The 20,912-nt window shown below is 37.2% G+C and overlaps 1 protein-coding gene and 1 long non-coding RNA gene across 2 annotated transcripts in view; one reads left to right on the top strand and one right to left on the bottom strand.

Annotated features, from left to right (window-relative positions):
* Positions 1–20,912, bottom strand: part of LOC125245225 (thyrotropin-releasing hormone-degrading ectoenzyme-like) — a 173,209-nt gene that overhangs the window by 142,174 nt on the left and 10,123 nt on the right. The window contains 1 exon segment of the mRNA XM_048155752.1: positions 17,834–17,960. Within this exon segment, the coding sequence (XP_048011709.1) occupies positions 17,834–17,960 (127 nt within the window).
* The window catches only part of LOC125245227, a 71,964-nt gene that overhangs the window by 45,273 nt on the left and 5,779 nt on the right, over positions 1–20,912 (top strand). Inside the window, exon 3 of the long non-coding RNA XR_007179460.1 lies at positions 4,008–4,199. This is a non-coding gene — a long non-coding RNA (uncharacterized LOC125245227). The remainder of the gene's footprint in view (positions 1–4,007; positions 4,200–20,912) is intronic.

Below are 20,912 nucleotides of genomic sequence, written 5' to 3'. Positions count from 1 at the left end.
ACTAATTCCTCCCTGTTAACTAGGTTACTGATTAATCCCACCTGTGTCTCGGTTAGTTCTCTGTATGAGTACTCATTGTTTTGTTCAGTTCACTGTCTGTTATCGTCTGTGGTGTATGTGGGTATTGTTAGTTATTCTCCTGCGAATCTCTTGAGTGTTCATTGAGAGGCGAGGCGAGGCGAGCCGAGACACCCTTATATTCAAACGACCCTATCTCGGGAACCGAGCCGAGTTGGCGCTCCGATCTCCGGCCCCCAGGTGTAGGTCTCACTGGCTCATCCAGGCCATCAAAAGTGTTAATAGAGTTTAAAGCACTCATTTTGAAGACTGAGCACAAACAAACTCCCTCGCTTCAAAGAACCGCAATGTTAGATTGCATCGAACGCTCACCAAATTCTGATTGGTCGAGAGGACACATCGCATTTAGGCTAAAAACAGGTTCAGCGCTTATAGCGGTTTGGAAAGAAACTGCATCTTGCAGTACATTTTAAACAAGGAAATTTTTCAGCGATTTGGCATGAAACATTGATGGAGCAGAGAATAGGTTCAGTACACAGCAAAATGGCATGACGAACTTTATTTGGCGTTTATCGTGTTTTGGAAAAGAGCTCTTCATATATATACATATATATAGACCTCTTTCTCTGCTCTACTCATCTCTGCTCAGGTATTGTGCATCTCAGATCTAAACTAGCACAAAAGCATCAATCATGACGCCCTTTACAGACTGAATAAAACAATATATTCAGCATAAACCAGCATCTAATCAAGCGATCCATCACAATAAACCAGACTCAACATTCAGCTGAGAGTTCAGTTCAAAGATATTCAGACCAGAAAGTGTAAGATCAATAAAACTGGAGGTGACTTACACATAAGAGATCCTGTAATGCTAAGCTGCTATTTTTTAATCATTTTATAAAGAATCGACCAACACAGCCTGAGGAAATAGCCCAAGGAACAAACTCTGCGGGGAGGAACTTTGTTTAAACATAAAATTGCTTTTTACAGAAAAAAAAAAAAACATCACTAAACGCTCTCTCAGTTGAAAATGTTCACCTAAAAACTGCTTGTTTAAAGAATGTGAGCTTTCATGAAGTTTTAATCAGTGGGCAAATAAAACCAGCCCAGATGAGACAGAAGAGCTGATTATGTTATTGCTCAAACTCTCATTTCATGGCATATTTGGAGTAAATGAGATGTGATTGAAATCAGTAACTTCACTGCAGATCCAATGAGACTCCAACCCACCTCAGATGTGAAGGAAACACTTTAGACAAGCAACAGAGAGCAAGAAGACTGTGAAAATTACTCTCAAACCCAGACTAATTAAAAGCAGTAGCTGATGTAGTTCATCTTTAAAGGATTAGTTCACTTTGGAATTAAAATTTCCTGTTAATTTACTCACCCCCATGTCTTTCAGTCGAAAATAAATTATGTTTTTTGAGGAAAACATTCCAGGATTTTTCTCCATATAGTGGACTTCAATGGCTACCAATGGGTTGAAGGTCCAAATTGCAGTTCAGTGCAGCTTTAAAGGGCTCTACAGTATTCCAGACTAGGAATAAGTATCTTATCTGGCGAAACAATCGGTCATTTCCTAAAAAAAAAAAAAAAAATTACATATTTTTAACCACAAATGCTCGTCTTGCACTATCTCTGCGATGCGGCACGCATTACATAATCACGTAAGAAAGGTCACACATGACATAGGCTGAAGTACCGTGGTAGGGTGAAAAACTCCATCTCATTTTCTCCTCCAACTTCAAAATCGTCCAACATCGTTGTTTTGCCTTTTTTTTTTTTTTTTTTTTTTTTGTAAAGGCCATTTGACTTAGTCTTTTCACGTTCGCTTTGTAAACACTTGCTCGGTACTTCCGCCTACGTCACAAGTAACCTTTCCAACGTGATTCCGTAATGCGTGGCGCTTCACGAACCTAGTGCATTTGTGGTTAAAAAGTATATCATTTGTTTTTTTGTTTTTTTTAGAAAATGGTCGTTTTGCTAGATAAGACCCTCGGCTGGGATTGTGTAGAGCTCTTTCAAGCTGCATTTAAACTACAATTTGGACCTTCAACCCGTTGGTAGCAATTGAAGTCCACTATATGGAGAAAAATCCTTAAATGTTTTCCTCAAAAACCTTAATTTCTTTTTGACTGAAGAAAGAAATGCATAATAATCTTGGATGACTTGACAGTGAGTAAATTATCAGGAGATTTGAATTCTGAAATACACCAAGGAGCCACTCTGGAGCATTTCACTACATATTCCATCTGTCAATCAGTTTCAGCTGATATCAGCAAAAGACGATGCATCTTGTGTGAAGAGGAGGAAAATCATAGACAATAGAGTGAATCATTGCTCAAAAAAGGGTGGACACCTTCAGTCAAACATTTAATTGATGCATTACTTAAAGGTGCCCAAGAATGCTTTTTCACTAGATGTAATATAAGTCTAAGGTGTCCCCTGAATGTGTCTGAAGTTTCAGCTCAAAATACCCCATAGATTTTTTTAAATTAATTTTTTTAACTGCCTATTTTGGGGCATCATTAACTATGCACTGTTTTTTTTTAGCGCGCCCCCCCTTTAATTCGCGTGCTCCCTGCCACACGAGCTCTCGATTATATTACAGCACATTTACAAAGTTCACACAGCTAATATATCCCTCAAATGGATCTTTACAAGATGTTCGTCATGCGTGCTGTATGCATGCTTCGAATTATGTGAGTAAAGTATTTATTTAGATGTTTATATTTGATTCTCTATGAGTTTGAGGCTGTGCTCCGTGGCTAACGGCTAATGCTACACTGTTGGAGAGATTTATAAAGAATGAAGTTGTGTTTATGAATTATACAGACTGCAAGTGTTTAAAAATGAAAATAGCGACGACTCTTGTCTCTGTGAATTCAGTAAGAAACTTTAACGTTACTGGCTGCCCTTGTCTAATGCCTTTCATAATGTTGGGAACATGGGCTGGCATATGCAAATATTGGGGCGCACACCCCGACTGTTACGTAACAGTCAGTGTTATGTTGAGATCCATGTGTTTTCCGGAAGTCTTTTAAACAAATGAGATTTACATAAGAAAGAGAAAGCAATGGAGTTTGAAACTCAATGTATGTCTTTTCCATGTACTGAACTCTTGTTATTCAACTATGCCGAGGTAAATTCAAATTTTGAATCTAGGGCACCTTTAAAACTGTTGCTGGGTAAATGACATTTAAAAAGAAAAATGCAATGCAAATATAATGCAAATATATTACTACTTATTATTACGTGATGGTTATACCACATGGCATTTTTATAGTGATTAAATTGAAACTTTTCAAAAGCAACATTTATAAAGAATAGATTTTTAAAAATGTTTCCATTTTTTTTTTTTATTGTTGACACTCTTCTTTCTCATTGGACTATCAACATGAACAATGATGAATTCACTTTTACATTTCTTTTATTTAATTAGTCTAAAAAAGAATGCTGGTATTAGGTTCATCTAAAATAGTCCATTTAGTATAGTCACATCGTGAGAACTGCCATATGTATTTGTCTGTGTTGTGTTTGCGTGCTCCTACAGTGTGACGGCCGGCATGTCATTTGGCCTCTCTGTCATAATCAATCCAATTATAGGATTACATCACACTTTATTGAACAGTCCTCTGAGAGCCAGTTTGTCCAGATCTAATCCGCATTATAAAATCAGACGCCTTCTGCTATTTGTGAGAGGATGAATTCTTGAGTTTTTCACTTTGCTCTGAGCCCCTCAAATCCCTCTTCAGCAGCATCACCGTCCATCTGAGGGCCTTTATCCTTTAAACCATTTAAAGAGACCATAAATACTTAAAAACGTCTATCATTTCCATAGAGCTTCATATATCAGCACAAACAGACAGTTGGCCATTAAACTACACCTTTATATTATGGGTAGATGTGTGGATAAATGAAGGATTTATAAAGGCACAGCTTTCTGTATTATATATAATATTTTTTTCTCTCTTTCTCTTTACTAGTTGATCCTAAATGTCCAATCAGCACGAGGCGCCGGCTGTCCGACAGGTGATGAATGAGTCTCCGGTGCAGCTCTGACTGAACCAGTGACAGAGTTGCTTTTTTAGACAAATGACTCTGATCTACAGCACAAACTGAGGCTGAATTAAACCTGTAATAGGAATGAAGACGGGATCCTGCAATCAAACACAAAAGTGAGTGAAACTGAACTCCAAACACATTGAGCACCACATACACAAAATAAAACTGATTTAAAACTGCGGCAGAAGTCTGGAGTGACGGCAGAACCGTGAGCCTTAACAGCGTGACGCTCGTTTGTGTTTAACTGTGAGGTCAAAATAATTAACACACACTCAGTAGGGTGTTTGCTCTTTAGTGTGCAGTCAATACAGCTAATTTTCTTTACTCCTTCTTTCCCTGAAATTTCTGTGTTGGTAGCATGTGACCTGAAACAGGCGATAATACCACCACACTTCTATGAGTCATATTTATCATGGTAATAAATGATTACCATGTGGGTTTTCAAACTGGGGTCCAGGTCCACTAATAAAATCATATCTGCATACAGTTTGTGTAAAATAATAATAATAAAAATAATGGTAATAATAATAATGGACTGGATGCCAGCAAGAACTTATACATTATGAAAAGCACCAGACCAGCACTAACACACTTAAACCAGTCTGAACTACCTGGTCAGTAAATTTGAGTCAGACAGTAAGTGATGAGCAGCTACAGCTCACCTGCAGCCTGGCCAGAATCATAGCTGAGGATTATGGGAAAGACGCTCACACTGGGGAAAAGATTACACAAACTCAACTGACATCACAAGCTGGCAGAAACATCACAGCCGTGTTTCTCTGCTGTATGTTTTCAGTATAGTCTGATGTCTGGATCCCAAACTTCCTTTTTAATCTTTTTAAAGGAAACATCAGAGTTCCTCCTTGCTGTTCTGAATCTTCATCTCTGCCTCAGCTCAGGTTTCAGTCTCAGCAGGAGGTGAACAAACATGATGGGCAGAATCGATAGAGACCAGAGGGCTGTAGATTTCAGAGAAAAGCTGATAGATGAAGAGACACGAGGTCCGTGACATTGTCTTCGGCCTCCAAAAAACGCAAGAGTGAAACTCAGCAGAAAGAGCTGAGCTTTCATCATGCCTCGACCGGGCCGAATTCACACACACACACACACACACACACACACACACACACACAGCTATGATTAAACACACTAAAGGTTAGTGTGTTTCCTTGAATACAGACGCACTGCTGGTGCTAGAGCTCTCAAAGCAGAAAATAAAGACCGAAGAACTCAACGCAAGAAATGACAAGTGAGAAAAATTACATATCGCAACATTGTGGAAATGTTGGATCACTCTTCATACTAGACACTAGAGTCAATTAATCAATTAAATAATAACTCAATACACTTTAGCATGTTGCTAAAGACATTATGCACTTAACATGCATTACAAATACACAAATATTGACAAAAATAGTGTATTTTATTTAGATTAGTAAGTATATTCACTGTCAACATTTCTCTTTATATGGTAACTGAGCAGGGATATTATAGAAACTAAAACTAAAACAATAAAAGAAATGTTACTTGAAATAAACATTTACTGAAATAAAATACAACATAAAAATTCAAGCTTATTGTATCCCAGCTAGTACCAAAACATAATTTCATTTAGTTTAACGTGATGTACTGAAATGTAAATATTTATAAAACTAATTCAAAATATTAATTAAGAAAACTCTAACTGAGCCCGTCGCTGTGCATTTTAGGATTCTACTTTTTGTTGATAGGTTGATGATAAATATAAAGATAATATAACAAAAACACAAATATCATCAAATTAATGTATTATTATTAAATAAATAAGTAAAAATTTCTCATCCTTTAGGAACATGCCTATGATATCTGTAAATGTAGCAGCATTTTCACACTTGTGTTTTTGAATAACTGCTCTCGCTGTTATATGTAGATGATGAAGGCTTCTAGCTCGTATTGAAATGCAAAGAAAAGCTCATCTATTATTAATGGAGAAGCTGCAGACACCTGTATGTTTATTAGCACCATCCAAAAATGAATGTGACAGCTCATGTGGTTTATGACACCAGCAGTGTCAAGACGTCTCCTTTGATCATGTGACCTCGTGCGATTTAATAGCATTCTATGATAAACAGCAACATAAAGCAGACCCAGTCACACACGCTCTTATCATATTAGTGCATTGTGAATGAGCTCTCGCTTTGAGAGGCTGGTAATGGAAAAAACATAAAGGTCTCAGTCAGTGCTGGGAAGTTATTCATTAAAATGCGAGAAAAAGAAGTTAATAATGGTTGGATTTTTCATTTTATACCAGATGAATCGAGAAATGGAGATTTCCGATTCTTGTGATGAGGATTATGATTTTGTGCTCTAATAAGGAGCGATCGATAAACAAAATGAGCTCATCAATCATAATGGCACATTTTAAAATAATGGTAATGTTGGAATTATTGAATTTGAACCTCCTTCTTTTGAAAAGCATACTAGTATAATAAGTACACACTTCTTTTTGCAGTGTGCAGTACATATATTGTGGACAGTATGGAGATTTTCTGCATCTATGTGATATTTGGATGACTAATTGTTTATTGTTGCATGTGTACTGCTTCACGCATGTTTTAAATGGCAGGCAGTATACAGTCTATACTGCACAGTATGTGGTTAGCAGTATGCTATTATTCCATTTCTTCCTTAGGAAAACTTGAAGGGTCACAGGTCAGGATTGAGAAACACTTGGCAAACACTATACAAGTTGTTCCTCAGTAAACAAAGAGGGATGGAGAGCGTCACTCTGTTAACATTCATCAGACATACAGCGGCTTTGTGATTCTTTTATAATGTGCCTCATTTTTCATCTCTAGTGAAATACCCTTCAGTTTTATGACCGTCACTTTCACATAGATGGTGAGGTGCTTTCAAAACGCCCCTCATCCGACCTTGATGATTAGTTTTAATGAATTCTAGAAGAGATTACCATTATCCTTGGGATTTTTTGTATTAAGGGCCCGACCCAGAGCATTCACACAGAGAGACGGGCAGAGACAGCGATCGAGACACACACACAAAAAAAAACAGGTATTTAAAAACTGCAGCTTATGCTTCAATTTTTGAAGAAGTAGTGAGGAATGATGAGTAGATTTTGTGTGCCAAGATTGGGGGAGGAAGGAGACTGAAAGAGCGAGTAAGAAAGAAATAAAAGAGCGAGATGAAGCAAACTTAAAGAGAAATGACAGTCACAGTTGTATTGATAATAAATAAAAATGATGGTTAGAATAGAGCCGGAATGGTTCAGTGAAAGGTGACCTTGCAGAGGACATAAATGAGCGAAGAAATAGACTCATTCAAAACAAGGAAATAATAAACACGCTCTCATGCTCCTCAAAATCAATCACTCACCTCAGAAAACATTGTATATGCAGCATCTGAAAGTGTATCAGATGTTCTCAGACGTCCTGCTGTCAGTCTTTAATGTCTCATTCTCTCAGATTAATTTGATCTCTCCAGCTCTGGCACTGTCACTGATCTCCCAAGACTGAGCAAATTACCCAGAATGCTCTCTTCTCACTGTAATCTCATAAAATAGGGCTGATTGTGATAAATGTCATCATTCCCATCATGCAGTGGGTTCAAATAAATCTGAAGGTCACATGTGTGATTCTGAGCTGGATCTGATCTCAGGGAACCTGCACTCTACACTATTCAGCCAAGAGGAACTTGTTCCTGGATGAACATGCAGGAAGTTCAAAAGGAATAACAGCCAATCAATGACACTAGGGCCCTGTTTACATCTGGTATTAAGATGCGTTTTGGTCAATCGAATCACAAGTGGACAACGCTAAATACAGGTGTAAACGGGGTGTAAAACGTTTTGAGCTTGTCCACTTTCGACCACAGAAGTAGTCGAAAATGCATTCGAACAGATTGCTTTTGTAGTGGAAACACTCATGTGGTCGAATGTGTTCAAACAGCCACTAAAGACTGCCTGCTCTCCGCCTACTGACCTAATGCATAAACATTATGGGAAACACGCTAGCCAGACGGGATTTAAACTTTGCTGGCTGAAGACCCAAGTTTGATTTGAAGACAAAAAAATTTACCAAGCACAATGTTCTCTCACCATTCCTGATTTTTAACACGGACTCATGGCATTCGGTTGGTCTTGTGTCTATCAGAGCAGAAAGGAAAGCTGCTGTTCTCTGTATGTTTTTTGTTGCATTCTTATGTAAATTGTGCCAGCTTATTTTTGTCCGTTAGATTGAAAGATCTGAAAAAACCCATACATTTACCTGCCCATAGACCCTCCCCTTGAAAAAATCAGGACAGAAGTGGTTGAAAGTGAACAATAGAGACAGATTAAAATACCAGGTGGAAACGGGTATGTGTCTCCTCATCCACTTGTGATCCGATGGACCAAATCGCATCTTAATACCAGATGGAAACAGGGCCTGGGATTTGATTGGTCTGATTAGTTGGCAGAGACACACTCTGCTGATACTTCTGCAGTTTTAACAGCTAAGGAACATGAACCCTGTCCACATTTGTCATGCATTCGATTTCCTTTTTTATTCATCCATATCTGTCACTCAGATGCTGCTGTCAAGACTTAAGAAGTGTCTGGAGCGACTCGGCCTCATTTTGATCATTGATCTCTCTCTGAGAAGCACTTACTGTAGATCAATATCTAAGAAAGATCACGTCCCTCTCAAAGGATGTGCTAAATGCTACTTCAAATGCTCACACGCCTCTTTATTCTGACAAACAGATGATGTGCTCCATTACAGCCTTCAACTTTTGATATCAACTGTAGACTCAAACAGACCAACTGTCAAGTCAAATTTTAAATAATAAATAAATTTGACAGTGAAGCATGTTTTTATTAAGTAAAATTTAACACCAAGAATATGTTCAAATTAGCGTACTAAAAAAGTTCAAAAAGTTGCTTTATTTAAAGACTTTCATACTTATTTGGGAAGTCACATACAGGTGCTGGTCATATAATTAGAATATCATCAAAAAGTTGATTTATTTCACTAATTCCATTCAAAAAGTGAAACTTGTATATTATATTCATTCATTACACACAGACTGATATCTTTCAAATGTTTATTTCTTTTAATTTTGATGATTATAACTGACAACTAAAGAAAATCCCAAATTCAGCATCTCAGAAAATTAGAATATTGTGAAAAGGTTCAATATTGAAGACATCTGGTGCCACACTGTAATCAGCTAATTAACTGAAAACACCTGCAAAGGCCTTTAAATGGTCTCTCAGTCTAGTTCTGTAGGCTACACAATCATGGGGAAGACTGCTGACTTGACAGTTGTCCAAAAGACGACCATTGACACCTTGTACAAGGAGGGCAAGACACAAAAGGTCATTGCAAAAGAGGCTGGCTGTTCACAGAGCTCTGTGTCCAAGCACATTAATAGAGAGGCGAAGGGAAGGAAAAGATGTGGTAGAAAAAAGTGTACAAGCAATAGGGATAATCGCACACTGGAGAGGATTGTGAAACAACACCCATGCAAAAATGTGGGGGAGGTTCACAAAGAGTGGACTGCAGCTGGAGTCAATGCTTCAAGAACCACTACGCACAGATGTATGCAAGACATGGGTTTCAGCTGTCGCATTCCTTGTGTCAAGCCACTCTTGAACAACAGACAGCGTCAGAAGCGACTAAAGACAAAAAGGACTGGACTGCTGCTGAGTGGTCCAAAGTTATGTTCTCTGATGAAAGTTAATTTTGCATATCCTTTGGAAATCAGGGTCCCAGAGTCTGGAGGAAGAGAGGAGAGGCACACAATCCACGTTCCTTGAGGTCCAGTGTAAAGTTTCCACAGTCAGTGATGGTTTGGGGTGCCATGTCATCTGCTGGTGTTGGTCCACTGTGTTTTCTGAGGTCCAAGGTCAACGCAGCCGTATACCAGGAAGTTTTAGAGCACTTCATGCTTCCTGCTGCTGACCAAATTTATGGAGATGCAGATTTCATTTTCCAACAGGACTTGGCACCTGCACACAGTGCCAAAGCTACCAGTACCTGGTTTAAGGACCATGGTATCCCTGTTCTTAATTGGCCAGCAAACTTGCCTGACCTTAACCCCATAGAAAATCTATGGGGTATTGTGAAGAGGAAGATGTGATATGCCAGACCCAACAATGCAGAAGAGCTGAAGGCCACTATCAGAGCAACCTGGGCTCCCATAACACCTGAGCAGTGCCACAGACTGATCGACTCCATGTCACACCGCATTGCTGCAGTAATTCAGGCAAAAGGAGCCCCAACTAAGTATTGAGTGCTGTACATGCTCATACTTTTCATATTTATACTTTTCAGTTGGCCAAGATTTCTAAAAATCCTTTCTTTGTATTGGTCTTAAGTAATATTCTAATTTTCTGAGATACTGAATTTGGGATTTTCCTTAGTTGTCAGTTATAATCATCAAAATTAAAAGAAATAAACATTTGAAATATATCGGTCTGTGTGTAATGAATGAATATAATATACAAGTTTCACTTTTTGAATGGATTTAGTGAAATAAATCAACTTTTTGATGATATTCTAATTAAATGACCAGCACCTGTATGTCAAAATCCAGCTGTAAGTCACTGATTTGAAAAGGTACACATAGTAAAAGGTATGTCAGTGCAGTCAAGAGCATGAAATATTGTTGAAAACAGTGATAGCATGCACTTTTAACAATTGCTGAAAGAGAATCAATTCTACCAAAGTCAATGGCCAAGTGCCTAACTAAACGGAACACTAATCTCCATCAATGGTCTCCTGTTTCAAAAGATCTGTACACAAATCAGTTAAAAAGAACTTAGCAAAAACATTTAGAGACATGAAAACCAAGAAAAATGCCTAATTCATAAGTTCGCCTCCCCATTCAGTCTTAATATTTAATCCTAAACAAACTTGGCTTACTGTCCTCGAAGGAGGCTCGGCTCTAGCTCCGAGCTGAACCCCTCATGACGGTACTGTGCCGAGGGAGAATAAGAGAAACAGAAAAGGAGATGGGGAGGTGGAGGGATGGTGGAAGAATTGTTGCTGGGGTGACGCAGTGACTGCTGCTTTTATATGCTCGTAATGATGATTGACAGGACTGAATGTTTAGGCTCCTCCCAAACCTACGTTTGAAACTACATTAAAACCATAATCATTAGAATTTTCTTCAATAACAGGGGTTATGAGAAGAGCTCTTTCAGATACAGTTAAAAACTTGATAATGAAAGTTCAAAAACTTGCTGTTTTTTTATTTGGGAAGTCACATATGTCAAAATCCAGCTGTCAGTCACTGATTCCAAAATGTCAGTGCAGTCAGGAGCATGAAATATTGTTGAAAATAGTGATAGCATGCACTTTTAACAATTATTGCTGAAAGAGAATCAATTCCACCAAAGTCAAAGTTCAACAACCTTTGTACATGTACCATATGAAAGGAATACAGCCAAACTGCTTTGTAATAAGTGAATATAGTAATGCTGTTTTTGGAGTTGTTTAATTATTCTCTGGTCAGATATTGATTTTATTAGAAGTTGATTCCATCTAAGGCTGTGTGGCTGTAAATCAGTTGTAGTTGTGTTTATGCTCATCTTTTTTTTTCTGTTCTTGTTGTTCATCTTATCTTCAGTGATTCTGCTTGTTAACCGCAGGTGTCATCACCAATGCTCAATCATCACTTGTAGAGTGAATCTACTTTATTTCACTAACTGCAACATTGCTTAAGTTTTGTTGTGATCTTGCTGGGATCATACCAGCACCCAAAAGACAACATATGCTAGTTCACCAGCACACCAGCATCCAAGCTGGTCCCAGCATGCAAAATATTTGATATTATTAATACAATAATATATATTAAAATTATATTTAATATAGTTTTTAACTGGATGCCACTCATGTAACATGCTATATTTGAACGTTTATCATTGCACATATGTTTATGTTTATGTGGGCTATGTGCAATAATCAATAGTATGCAATAGTATGCAATAGGAAGTATGCAATAATCAATAGACAAGTATTCTGTTAAAAGTATTATTTTGCTCACTCAAAAGGACCACCATTTGAGACAATTTTATCATCTCTGAGCAGCATCTCATTTGATATACAGACTCAATGTTTGAGCACCAGACAGTGAAAGTGACTCTGATGCAAATGCTCGCTTATGACAGATTTATTTATTTCTCAGTTCATTGGGACCAACTCCCAAATGCATCAGACGGTTTGATTCTTGCAGCTGAAGACACTTGTTGATGTAATGAAAGCTAAATGGATGAAGGGTGTCATGGATGCAAACACACTCCGCTCTGATTCTTTATCTTATTATCATTCTGGATGTGACTCTTCACTGATGATGAAGCTTCTGGAAGCTTTTGCGTCAAAAGCCTGAAACCGATCACTGATCATCATATGAAGGTATTAACTGCTACCCGACAACAAGTCCATTTTCTCCTCTGGCTTGCATCATTCTTTAAATCCCTTTACTGTCATTCATTTTTTCACCCTCTTTGAAAGAGAGAGAGTGAATGAAAGAGAGAAACAGAGAAAGTGTGCAGTGGCTCTTTGTCTCTCATTTGCCAGTCACAGTAAATGGCGGCTCTGATTAAGTTGCTCTAATTGGACTCTGCTACAGATTCGGCGAGCGAACAATGGGCCACTTTGATGAATGGGTCGTGTTGCGGTTTGTGCCGTTGTTTCTTCTGAGAGAAATCGTTATGCCATTAGCGCCGAATCACATGCCAAGAGCCGCAGATACAAAGAACTTTAGTCTTTAAGTCAAAGAAGGAACAAAACAAACGGCCTAAAATCTCTCAAAACACATAAACATTAAGAACAGGAGTGTTAGGAAATGCTTTCAACAGCTATATCAAGCTTTTAAAACAAGGCTTCAAGGACTTGAGATGTGATCTGCTACTATAGCATGCCGTCCTCAACCTGTACGCTCTGATTTAATTTCTCTGTATTTTTCTCGTTTGCATGAGCAGAAAGACAGAATGTCCCTGTTTCGAGACCAGAGGGGCAACAACTGCTCCAACACTCAACACACAGATGGTGTCTTTACGTAACGGACGCATTAATTACATCCACATCATTTCTCATATGAAGCCACACTTCATGCTGAAACCATCTCACCCCTCAGTTTAGCAGTGACAAGCAACATTAACGCGTATATGTCAAAAGTATTTTAAGGTCACCAACTGAGTTGAAAACAAACAGTTTCTCTGCACAAGCAGCATCCTTGATGTGACATTTTAACAGCCAGACGTGACGATCTTTTTAGCAGGTGACAAAATGAAGGTCGTGAAAATCTCCAGCCTCATTAAAGGGTTCAACATGTTTGAAAAGATTCAGTGAAACGATCCTGCAGGACGTCAATCAATAGAGCAGCAGTAATGAAAAAAACTCATTAGTGGCACGAGGGTTGTTGAGAGGTTTTTAAAGATGCCAATCCTGTTCTGATACTGTATACAAGTTATTGATGATTATGTCATATCCTGCACAGAACGTCCAGCTGTATGAAGCATTAGACCAGAGACTATTGAGCCAGTATGTCACATGCTAACCTTTTTAAAAAGAACACTTTAACATATTTTTATAAAGAGTACTTATTACGGAAATAATATGCTTTAAAAGAATATACTTAAGTACTAACTGAATGTAATATTTTCAGACACTTAATTGCATGTTATTTACAATTAAATGAGAATAATTTATAAGGAATGCAATTATTTAAACCTAAGAGAGTTTTCTGCCCCACTGAAGTAGAACTAAGATACATCTTTATATAATATTTAAAAATTATAAAATTGCTGAATGTACTGAGAAGTGTTTATTGTAAACTAAACTGTACTTTAATGCCATTTCTATTGAAACTTGTATGTCATGTATTTAAATATATTTGTAATTACACATTCGTAGTGATGAAGTTCCAATTTAGAACATTTAAAATATAATAACTTTAAATTTAATATAAAATAACCCTCTATAGTTAAAATTATAATCAAGGACTTTATATGTACTTTACTATTTTAGTCAACACATAGAAATAAGTGTACTTCTTTAAAGAACGACAAAAGATGATTAAAGCATAATTATTTAAAATGTAATTTAAAGTAAAACCTTTAATTTGACATCATAAATGTGTACAAAACAAACAGCTATTAAAGTGTACTCTCTTTAGGTACATTTAAGTTGCCTTTAATTTCATTAATATTTTATTATCTGCAATTGTGTTTCTTTAAAAATATACTTATAAGATTGAAGTACACTACAAGTGCACATACAGTACAATTAAGCAGTTAAAAACATACTGAAAGTACTAGCAAGAGTGATACATTTTCCTCATTAGAACTAAATTAAAGATTTAATTGTAGATACAGTTAGTTACACATTTAGGGGCAGTTTCACGGACAGAGATATAGTCCTAGAATAAAATTGCCCTTTAAACCAGATTAACAGAAATCTGCTTTCTCTGTCATGGTTTACAAACCCGATTCCAAAAAAGTTGGGACACTGTACAAATTGTGAATAAAAACAGAATGCAATGATGTGGAAGTTTCAAATTTCAATATTTTATTCAGAATACAACATAGATGACATATCAAATGTTTAAACTGAGAAATTGTATCATTTTAAGGGAAAAATAAGTTGATTTTAAATTTCATGGCATCAACACATCTCAAAAAAGTTGGGACAAGGCCATGTTTACCACTGTGTGGCATCCCCTCTTCTTTTTATAACAGTCTGCAAACATCTGGGGACTGAGGAGACAAGTTGCTCAAGTTTAGGAATAGGAATGTTGTCCCATTCTTGTCTAATACAGGTTTCTAGTTGCTCAACTATCTTAGGTCTTCTTTGTCGCATCTTCCTCTTTATGATGCTCCAAATGTCTTCTATGGGTGAATGATCTGGACCGCAGGCTGGCCATTTCAGTACCCGGATCCTTCTTCTACGCAGCCATGATGTTGTAAGTGATGCAGTATGTGGTCTGGCATTGTCATGTTGGAAAATGCAAGGTCTTCCCTGAAAGAGACGACGTCTGGATGGGAGCATATGTTGTTCTAGAACTTGGATATACCTTTCAGCATTGATGGTGCCTTTCCAGATGTGTAAGCTGCCCATGCCACACACACTCATTCAACCCCATACCATCAGAGATACAGGCTTCTGAACTGAGCGCTGATAACAACTTGGGTTGTCCTTGTCCTTTTTAGTCCGGATGACATGGCTTCCAAGTTTTCCAAAAAGAACTCCAAATTTTGATTCGTCTGACCACAGAACAGTTTTCCACTTTGCCACAGTCCATTTTAAAGGAGCCTTGGCCCAGAGAAAACACCTGCACTTCTGGATCATGTTTAGATATGGCTTCTTTTTTGACCTATAGAGTTTTAGCCGGCAACGGCGAATGGCACGGTGGATTGTTTTCTGGAAGTATTCCTGAGCCCGTGTTGTGATTTCCATTACAGTAGCATTCCTGTATGTGATGCAGTGCCGTCTAAGGGCCCGAAGATCACGGGCATCCAGTATGGTTTTCCGGCCTTGACTCTTACGCACAGAGATTGTTCCAGATTCTCTGAATCTTTGGATGATATTATGCAATGTAGATGATGATAACTTCAAACTCTTTGCAATTTTTCTCTGAGAAACTCCTTTCTGATATTGCTCCACTATTTTTCGCCGCAGCATTGGGGGAATTGGTGATCCTCTGCCCATCTTGACTTCTGAGAGACACCGCCACTCTGAGAGGCTCTTTTTATACCCAATCATGTTGCCAATTGACCTAATAAGTTGCAAATTGGTCCTCCAGCTGTTCCTTATATGTACATTTAACTTTTCCGGCCTCTTATTGCTACCTGTCCCAACTTTTTTGGAATGTGTAGCTCTCATGAAATCCAAAATGAGCCAGTATTTGGCATGACATTTCAAAATGTCTCATGTCAATGTCTTTCAACATTTGATATGTTATCTATATTCTATTGTGAATAAAATATAAGTTTATGAGATTTGTAAATTATTGCATTCCTTTTTTATTCACAATTTGTACAGTGTCCCAACTTTTTTGGAATCGGGTTTATAGTCTAGTCTAGAGTTTAATAAGCTGATTTCCTGGAGGAAAACTAGAGCTACTCCAGGACTACCAGGAGGCAGGTTTAACTTCAGATTAACGTTGTGTTTCACATATATATATATATATATATATATATATATATATATATATATATATATATATATATAATATGTGTTTTTTATGCTGTTCACTTTATTTAAACAATTCATTTTGATTTAACACCAAATGTGATTGCTTCATGTTAAATTGACTTGAAATGGTTACTATTTGAATTCACTTGATGTTTACATTTTGAAATAACATGTTTCAATCAAGTAACCTAATGAAACAGGACTTTCACTTCCCATCATGCTTTGCACCGGACTGAATTGGGAGAGTAAATGTTGAAATAAAGTGAAAAAAAAAAAATGGAGAGACTAATTGTTTTAATAATAAATCAACTGCTATGTTTTGGATTAAACCAGTATCATTTCTAGACTGCCAACACCAAACATCACATGTGTAAAAAAATAGTTACGTTTAGTTTGTTGCGATGTAAATCACAGGACAAAACAAGAAGCCTTAATAATCGTAGGATTATTATATATAGAATTCATTACAAACAGATTTCCAGACATTTCTTTTTTTCACAGCTGATGTATTTTGCTCGATTTAAAAGAACTGCCCCTTTGATTTGCTTCTCAGTTCCATGCAATTTTAAGCTTTTCTTGGTTCAGTCCATGTTTTATAGGCAGCCTCTCTCATGCTAATTCAGATTAGCAGATTGGTTTTTAAATTAATCTGGTTTATTTTAATTCAGGACTCCATAGTCCAGGTTTTGGTAATCTGTACTTAATCTGTGTTTCAGAAAGCCATTTTTTAAACCATGATTAACTATTCTAGATTAAGGCCTACTCCTGGCTTAATTTAAACCCTGGCCAGGAAACCGCCCCTTAAAGTCCTAGAAAATCCTGCTGGAAAATCCAGCTTAAGCTGGTCACTGTGTTTTGGAACATATTAGCTGGTCTAGGATGATCATTAGCTGCTCCAAACTAGCAGACCGACAGTCATGTTCCCAAACACAGCTAATAGCTTAAGATGGATTTACCAAGAGGTGGAAATGAGAATGAAAGAAAATCACTGAAATGTAGTCTGTGTGTGAATATTGAGAGGGTCTTAACCCTATTAGCAAACAGAGCAAATGCTTCCCAGAGAGCGTTTAAGAGAGGAACATGATTAATATTACATGTGCTCTGAAATACACAGCCTTACATGCAAACGCACAAACACACACATTTAGAGAGGAAGTAGGCAAGCGGGGGAAGAGAGTGACGGATAGACGCCCAGAGAGATTGATGGCTATATTCAAATGAATACAGAGAGCTGACAGGAACCCAATGGAGCGAGACACGGTCTGATGTGAGCCAGTCCACCACAACTACAATACATACACTACCACACATAAATGGTGTGTGTGCTCTAATTCCTAAGACCAAACACAACCACAAACAGCCTAAACCGCTTTTGGGATCAATAAATGCAAGAACTGAGTTGCTAATGACACTCCTTCACCTCTTCACACAAGTACAAAACACTAAATCACACAGAACCGGTTGGCAGTACAAATGGAACAATAAAAAAAATCACTCGGTTTCCCATGAACATTTATTGCCCGTTTCACTGAAGCCAGACAAAGCTGAAGACATTTCACCACCCGTCTTACCTAATTTTGGGAGGGAATATTTGACTTTGAAGTAATCCTGGTAAAACTGCAGGAGTCTCTTGGTGATGTGCAGAGCGTAGTCCCCCGATCCGCTCTGGATGGCGTCAGGCCTGGCGTACAGCCGAATCTACATCAACACAACATCGGAAGAGAGGGAGAACAAAAGTCAAATTGTGTCAGGTGCTGAATGAACTCTTGTACGGCTCCGGGTTTATTCCTAACCTCAATTCCCTCAAGGATAACTGTTATGGACTTGAAAGAGTAATCCTTGGTGAATATATCTGCCAAATGCCTTCATCTGGCTGGTGAATTTTGCACAAAAAGTGCACTTTTTGCCATCCCTCATCCAGTGTGTGAGGCATTAAAAAGTATTACTGTCACCTACTCCACATGTAAAAAACCCTTTCATTTTCTGTAGACTGCAGGCAGATGAGCTCATATTCAGTGTTTTTAATTACACTCAAATGAAGAACTACACTATCTAATACCCTGAAGAGGTATCTACTTCCATAATGCATGAAGAATGACATAATATGCTGACAAAATTAACTTTAAATATATATTCGTTTTATATTTATGAATATTTTGTACTTTTAGACTTCTAGTACCATGACCATTGAAAAAGTAGGCAGTTTTTGAGTTATGGCACCTTTAAATGAATTGTTTACATTTTCATAAACCATAATGTTATTAGATTGTAGCTTATGATATATTTAAAAATTTAAATATCTTTGCTTATTTCCATCAATTTTAAAGCAGTTGTTTATTAAAATTTTTAGACATTTGTCTTTGGAAACAAATTAGATTTCCAGGAAAAAGCAGACAAAACATTTGCATTATTGTGAGATCCTTTATTCTGTGTTAGCACTGAAATACTATATGTGTGTGTGTGAGAGAGAGAGAAAGAGAGAGAGGGGGACATAAAAACAAGTGTGAAAGAGAAAGTGTGTGAGGTGTGGCTCTGTGGGAAATGTATTCTCACAGTAAAAATGATCTTGGTCTCTTTTAGCCGAAGGCTGATGCATGGCACGGCTTTCTGAACGGGCATCCATCTAGTCAGAATGAATGTCCTCCTACACTAACAGAGTTACCGTGCAAAACAAGCAGGAGGAAAAAGCCTTTGTTTCAGAGCCTGGCAGCAATGCACATTGAATTATGTGTTGTTTACCTCACATGTTGCTGCCGTATCGATCAGCTCTGTGTCTGATATAAAGATGAATGGACGGCACTTAGGGCTGTGGAAATGATTCAAAGCTCAATCAAATCAATGTGATTTTAAAACAACCTGTAAATAGACAAAGCGCTCAAGTTGACAATTAAGAGGAGCTTCATTAATCAGTCATTGTGAAGATTGTTCAAAATGACTCTAGTCTGACTGTTTCATTTGTTTATTTGTTTGGTTTTGATGAAGGCAGCTTGACAGAGGCTTAAATGGGGTTAATTGAACTTTAATAGAGAGTTTCTCAATGAGCGGCTGCTCAACATTGATCCGCGAACAAGCTCTTTCTGATGAAAAGATGAAGGTTTAGTCAGCACACTTAAGATGACAAGGTGCACTTGACCTGATATTAACAACCTGTTGACTTATTACACTATATATGCCTGTATGTGAGAGATACTTCAGGTACTTCACAAATTCATTAATATAAAGATCTGAACTGTACCATAAAAAAAATGTACAATATGTGAAATTTGTCTTCTAAATTTTTTTATAATATGATCTCCTCTTAGAATGTCTAGATAGTCACCAGCTTGTGTTGTTCAGACTGGTTTAACAGCTTGACCAGCACCAAACCAGCATAAATCAGCTTTTCAATTTTGAAACCTAGACATTTCAACGCATTTGTATTCTACTGCTAAAACCATAATTTTGTCCATTAAATGCAGTAAACATGCTTTTCTGATCAGGCTGAGTAATTTCATGAATATGTAATTAGCATATTTAGTATAGTGGTGTTGAATGTTGATTAGATATTACAAGAACATTTGTCATCTTTATTGATAGGATAAATAAAAACTAATGGACACTAAACCAGTGGATTTCATAATGGCTGCTACAGTGTTATAAATGGAATATACTAAACTTTTAGACAATCAAATAACCAGTTTCTCTCATTTTAGAACTTTAACTAATATAATACAATAAGTAAAAATTATGCATGGTCAGAAAGGGAAATCCAGTTGAGTGTCAGTATGTTTGAGAAATCACGAGTTTGAAGACCCTGAGGGTCAAATTGCAATATCTGATGCACTAGTCCATTGGTCAATACAACTGGAACAAAGGTCACGTTCACCAAAACAGAGGCGTGTGATGACAAAGACTCTGCATTATTCACACACAGCAGCAGGTTGACTAAACCATGTAGGCTGGTGAAGACAGATGAAACAAAAAATTCAAGCTCAGACTTCAAATCATTTTGGAGAGCGGGCCACAGACGGCACAATCAATTACTGTCTGGTTTGGGAAAAACATTTTTCTCCAGATATTGTACATTAGACATCACTCCCAGAGGCTGCAGAATATATAGGGTTGTATCTGAAATGGATTGGCCATTACTGAAATTACAGTTTTTCTTGATTGTTTACACACATTTTCTGAAAGCATGCCTCATACTCTCAGAACTCTACACACAAATCAAAAAACACACACACAATGGGCAAAACCCCTCAATTCTCCTGCAAAATGAAACTTTACAGTCAAAACAATGTTCTTTCTTCTCAAAATGGTATTTTGTTTTCAAATGACACACACAAACCATCATATGAATAGACATTTATAAGAACCAGTTGAACACTGATGTGCTCTATGTAAAACACTATGATGATTGGAAAACACTTCTCCATTCATCATAATGACTTTGGTCTTTATTTGGTTCAGAGTTACACTTACTACAGACAGTACATACATAAGTGTGTTGTAAAATATTTGTAGTATATATATATATATATATATATATATATATATATATATATATATATATATATATATATATATATATATATATATACACACACATATATATACACACATACATATATATACACACATACATATATATACACACATACATACATACAC

This window comes from Megalobrama amblycephala, linkage group LG14 (genome assembly GCF_018812025.1).
Source record: "Megalobrama amblycephala isolate DHTTF-2021 linkage group LG14, ASM1881202v1, whole genome shotgun sequence".
Classification (NCBI taxonomy): Eukaryota; Metazoa; Chordata; class Actinopteri; order Cypriniformes; family Xenocyprididae; genus Megalobrama; species Megalobrama amblycephala.
This window is presented reverse-complemented; position numbering and strand designations above follow the sequence as displayed.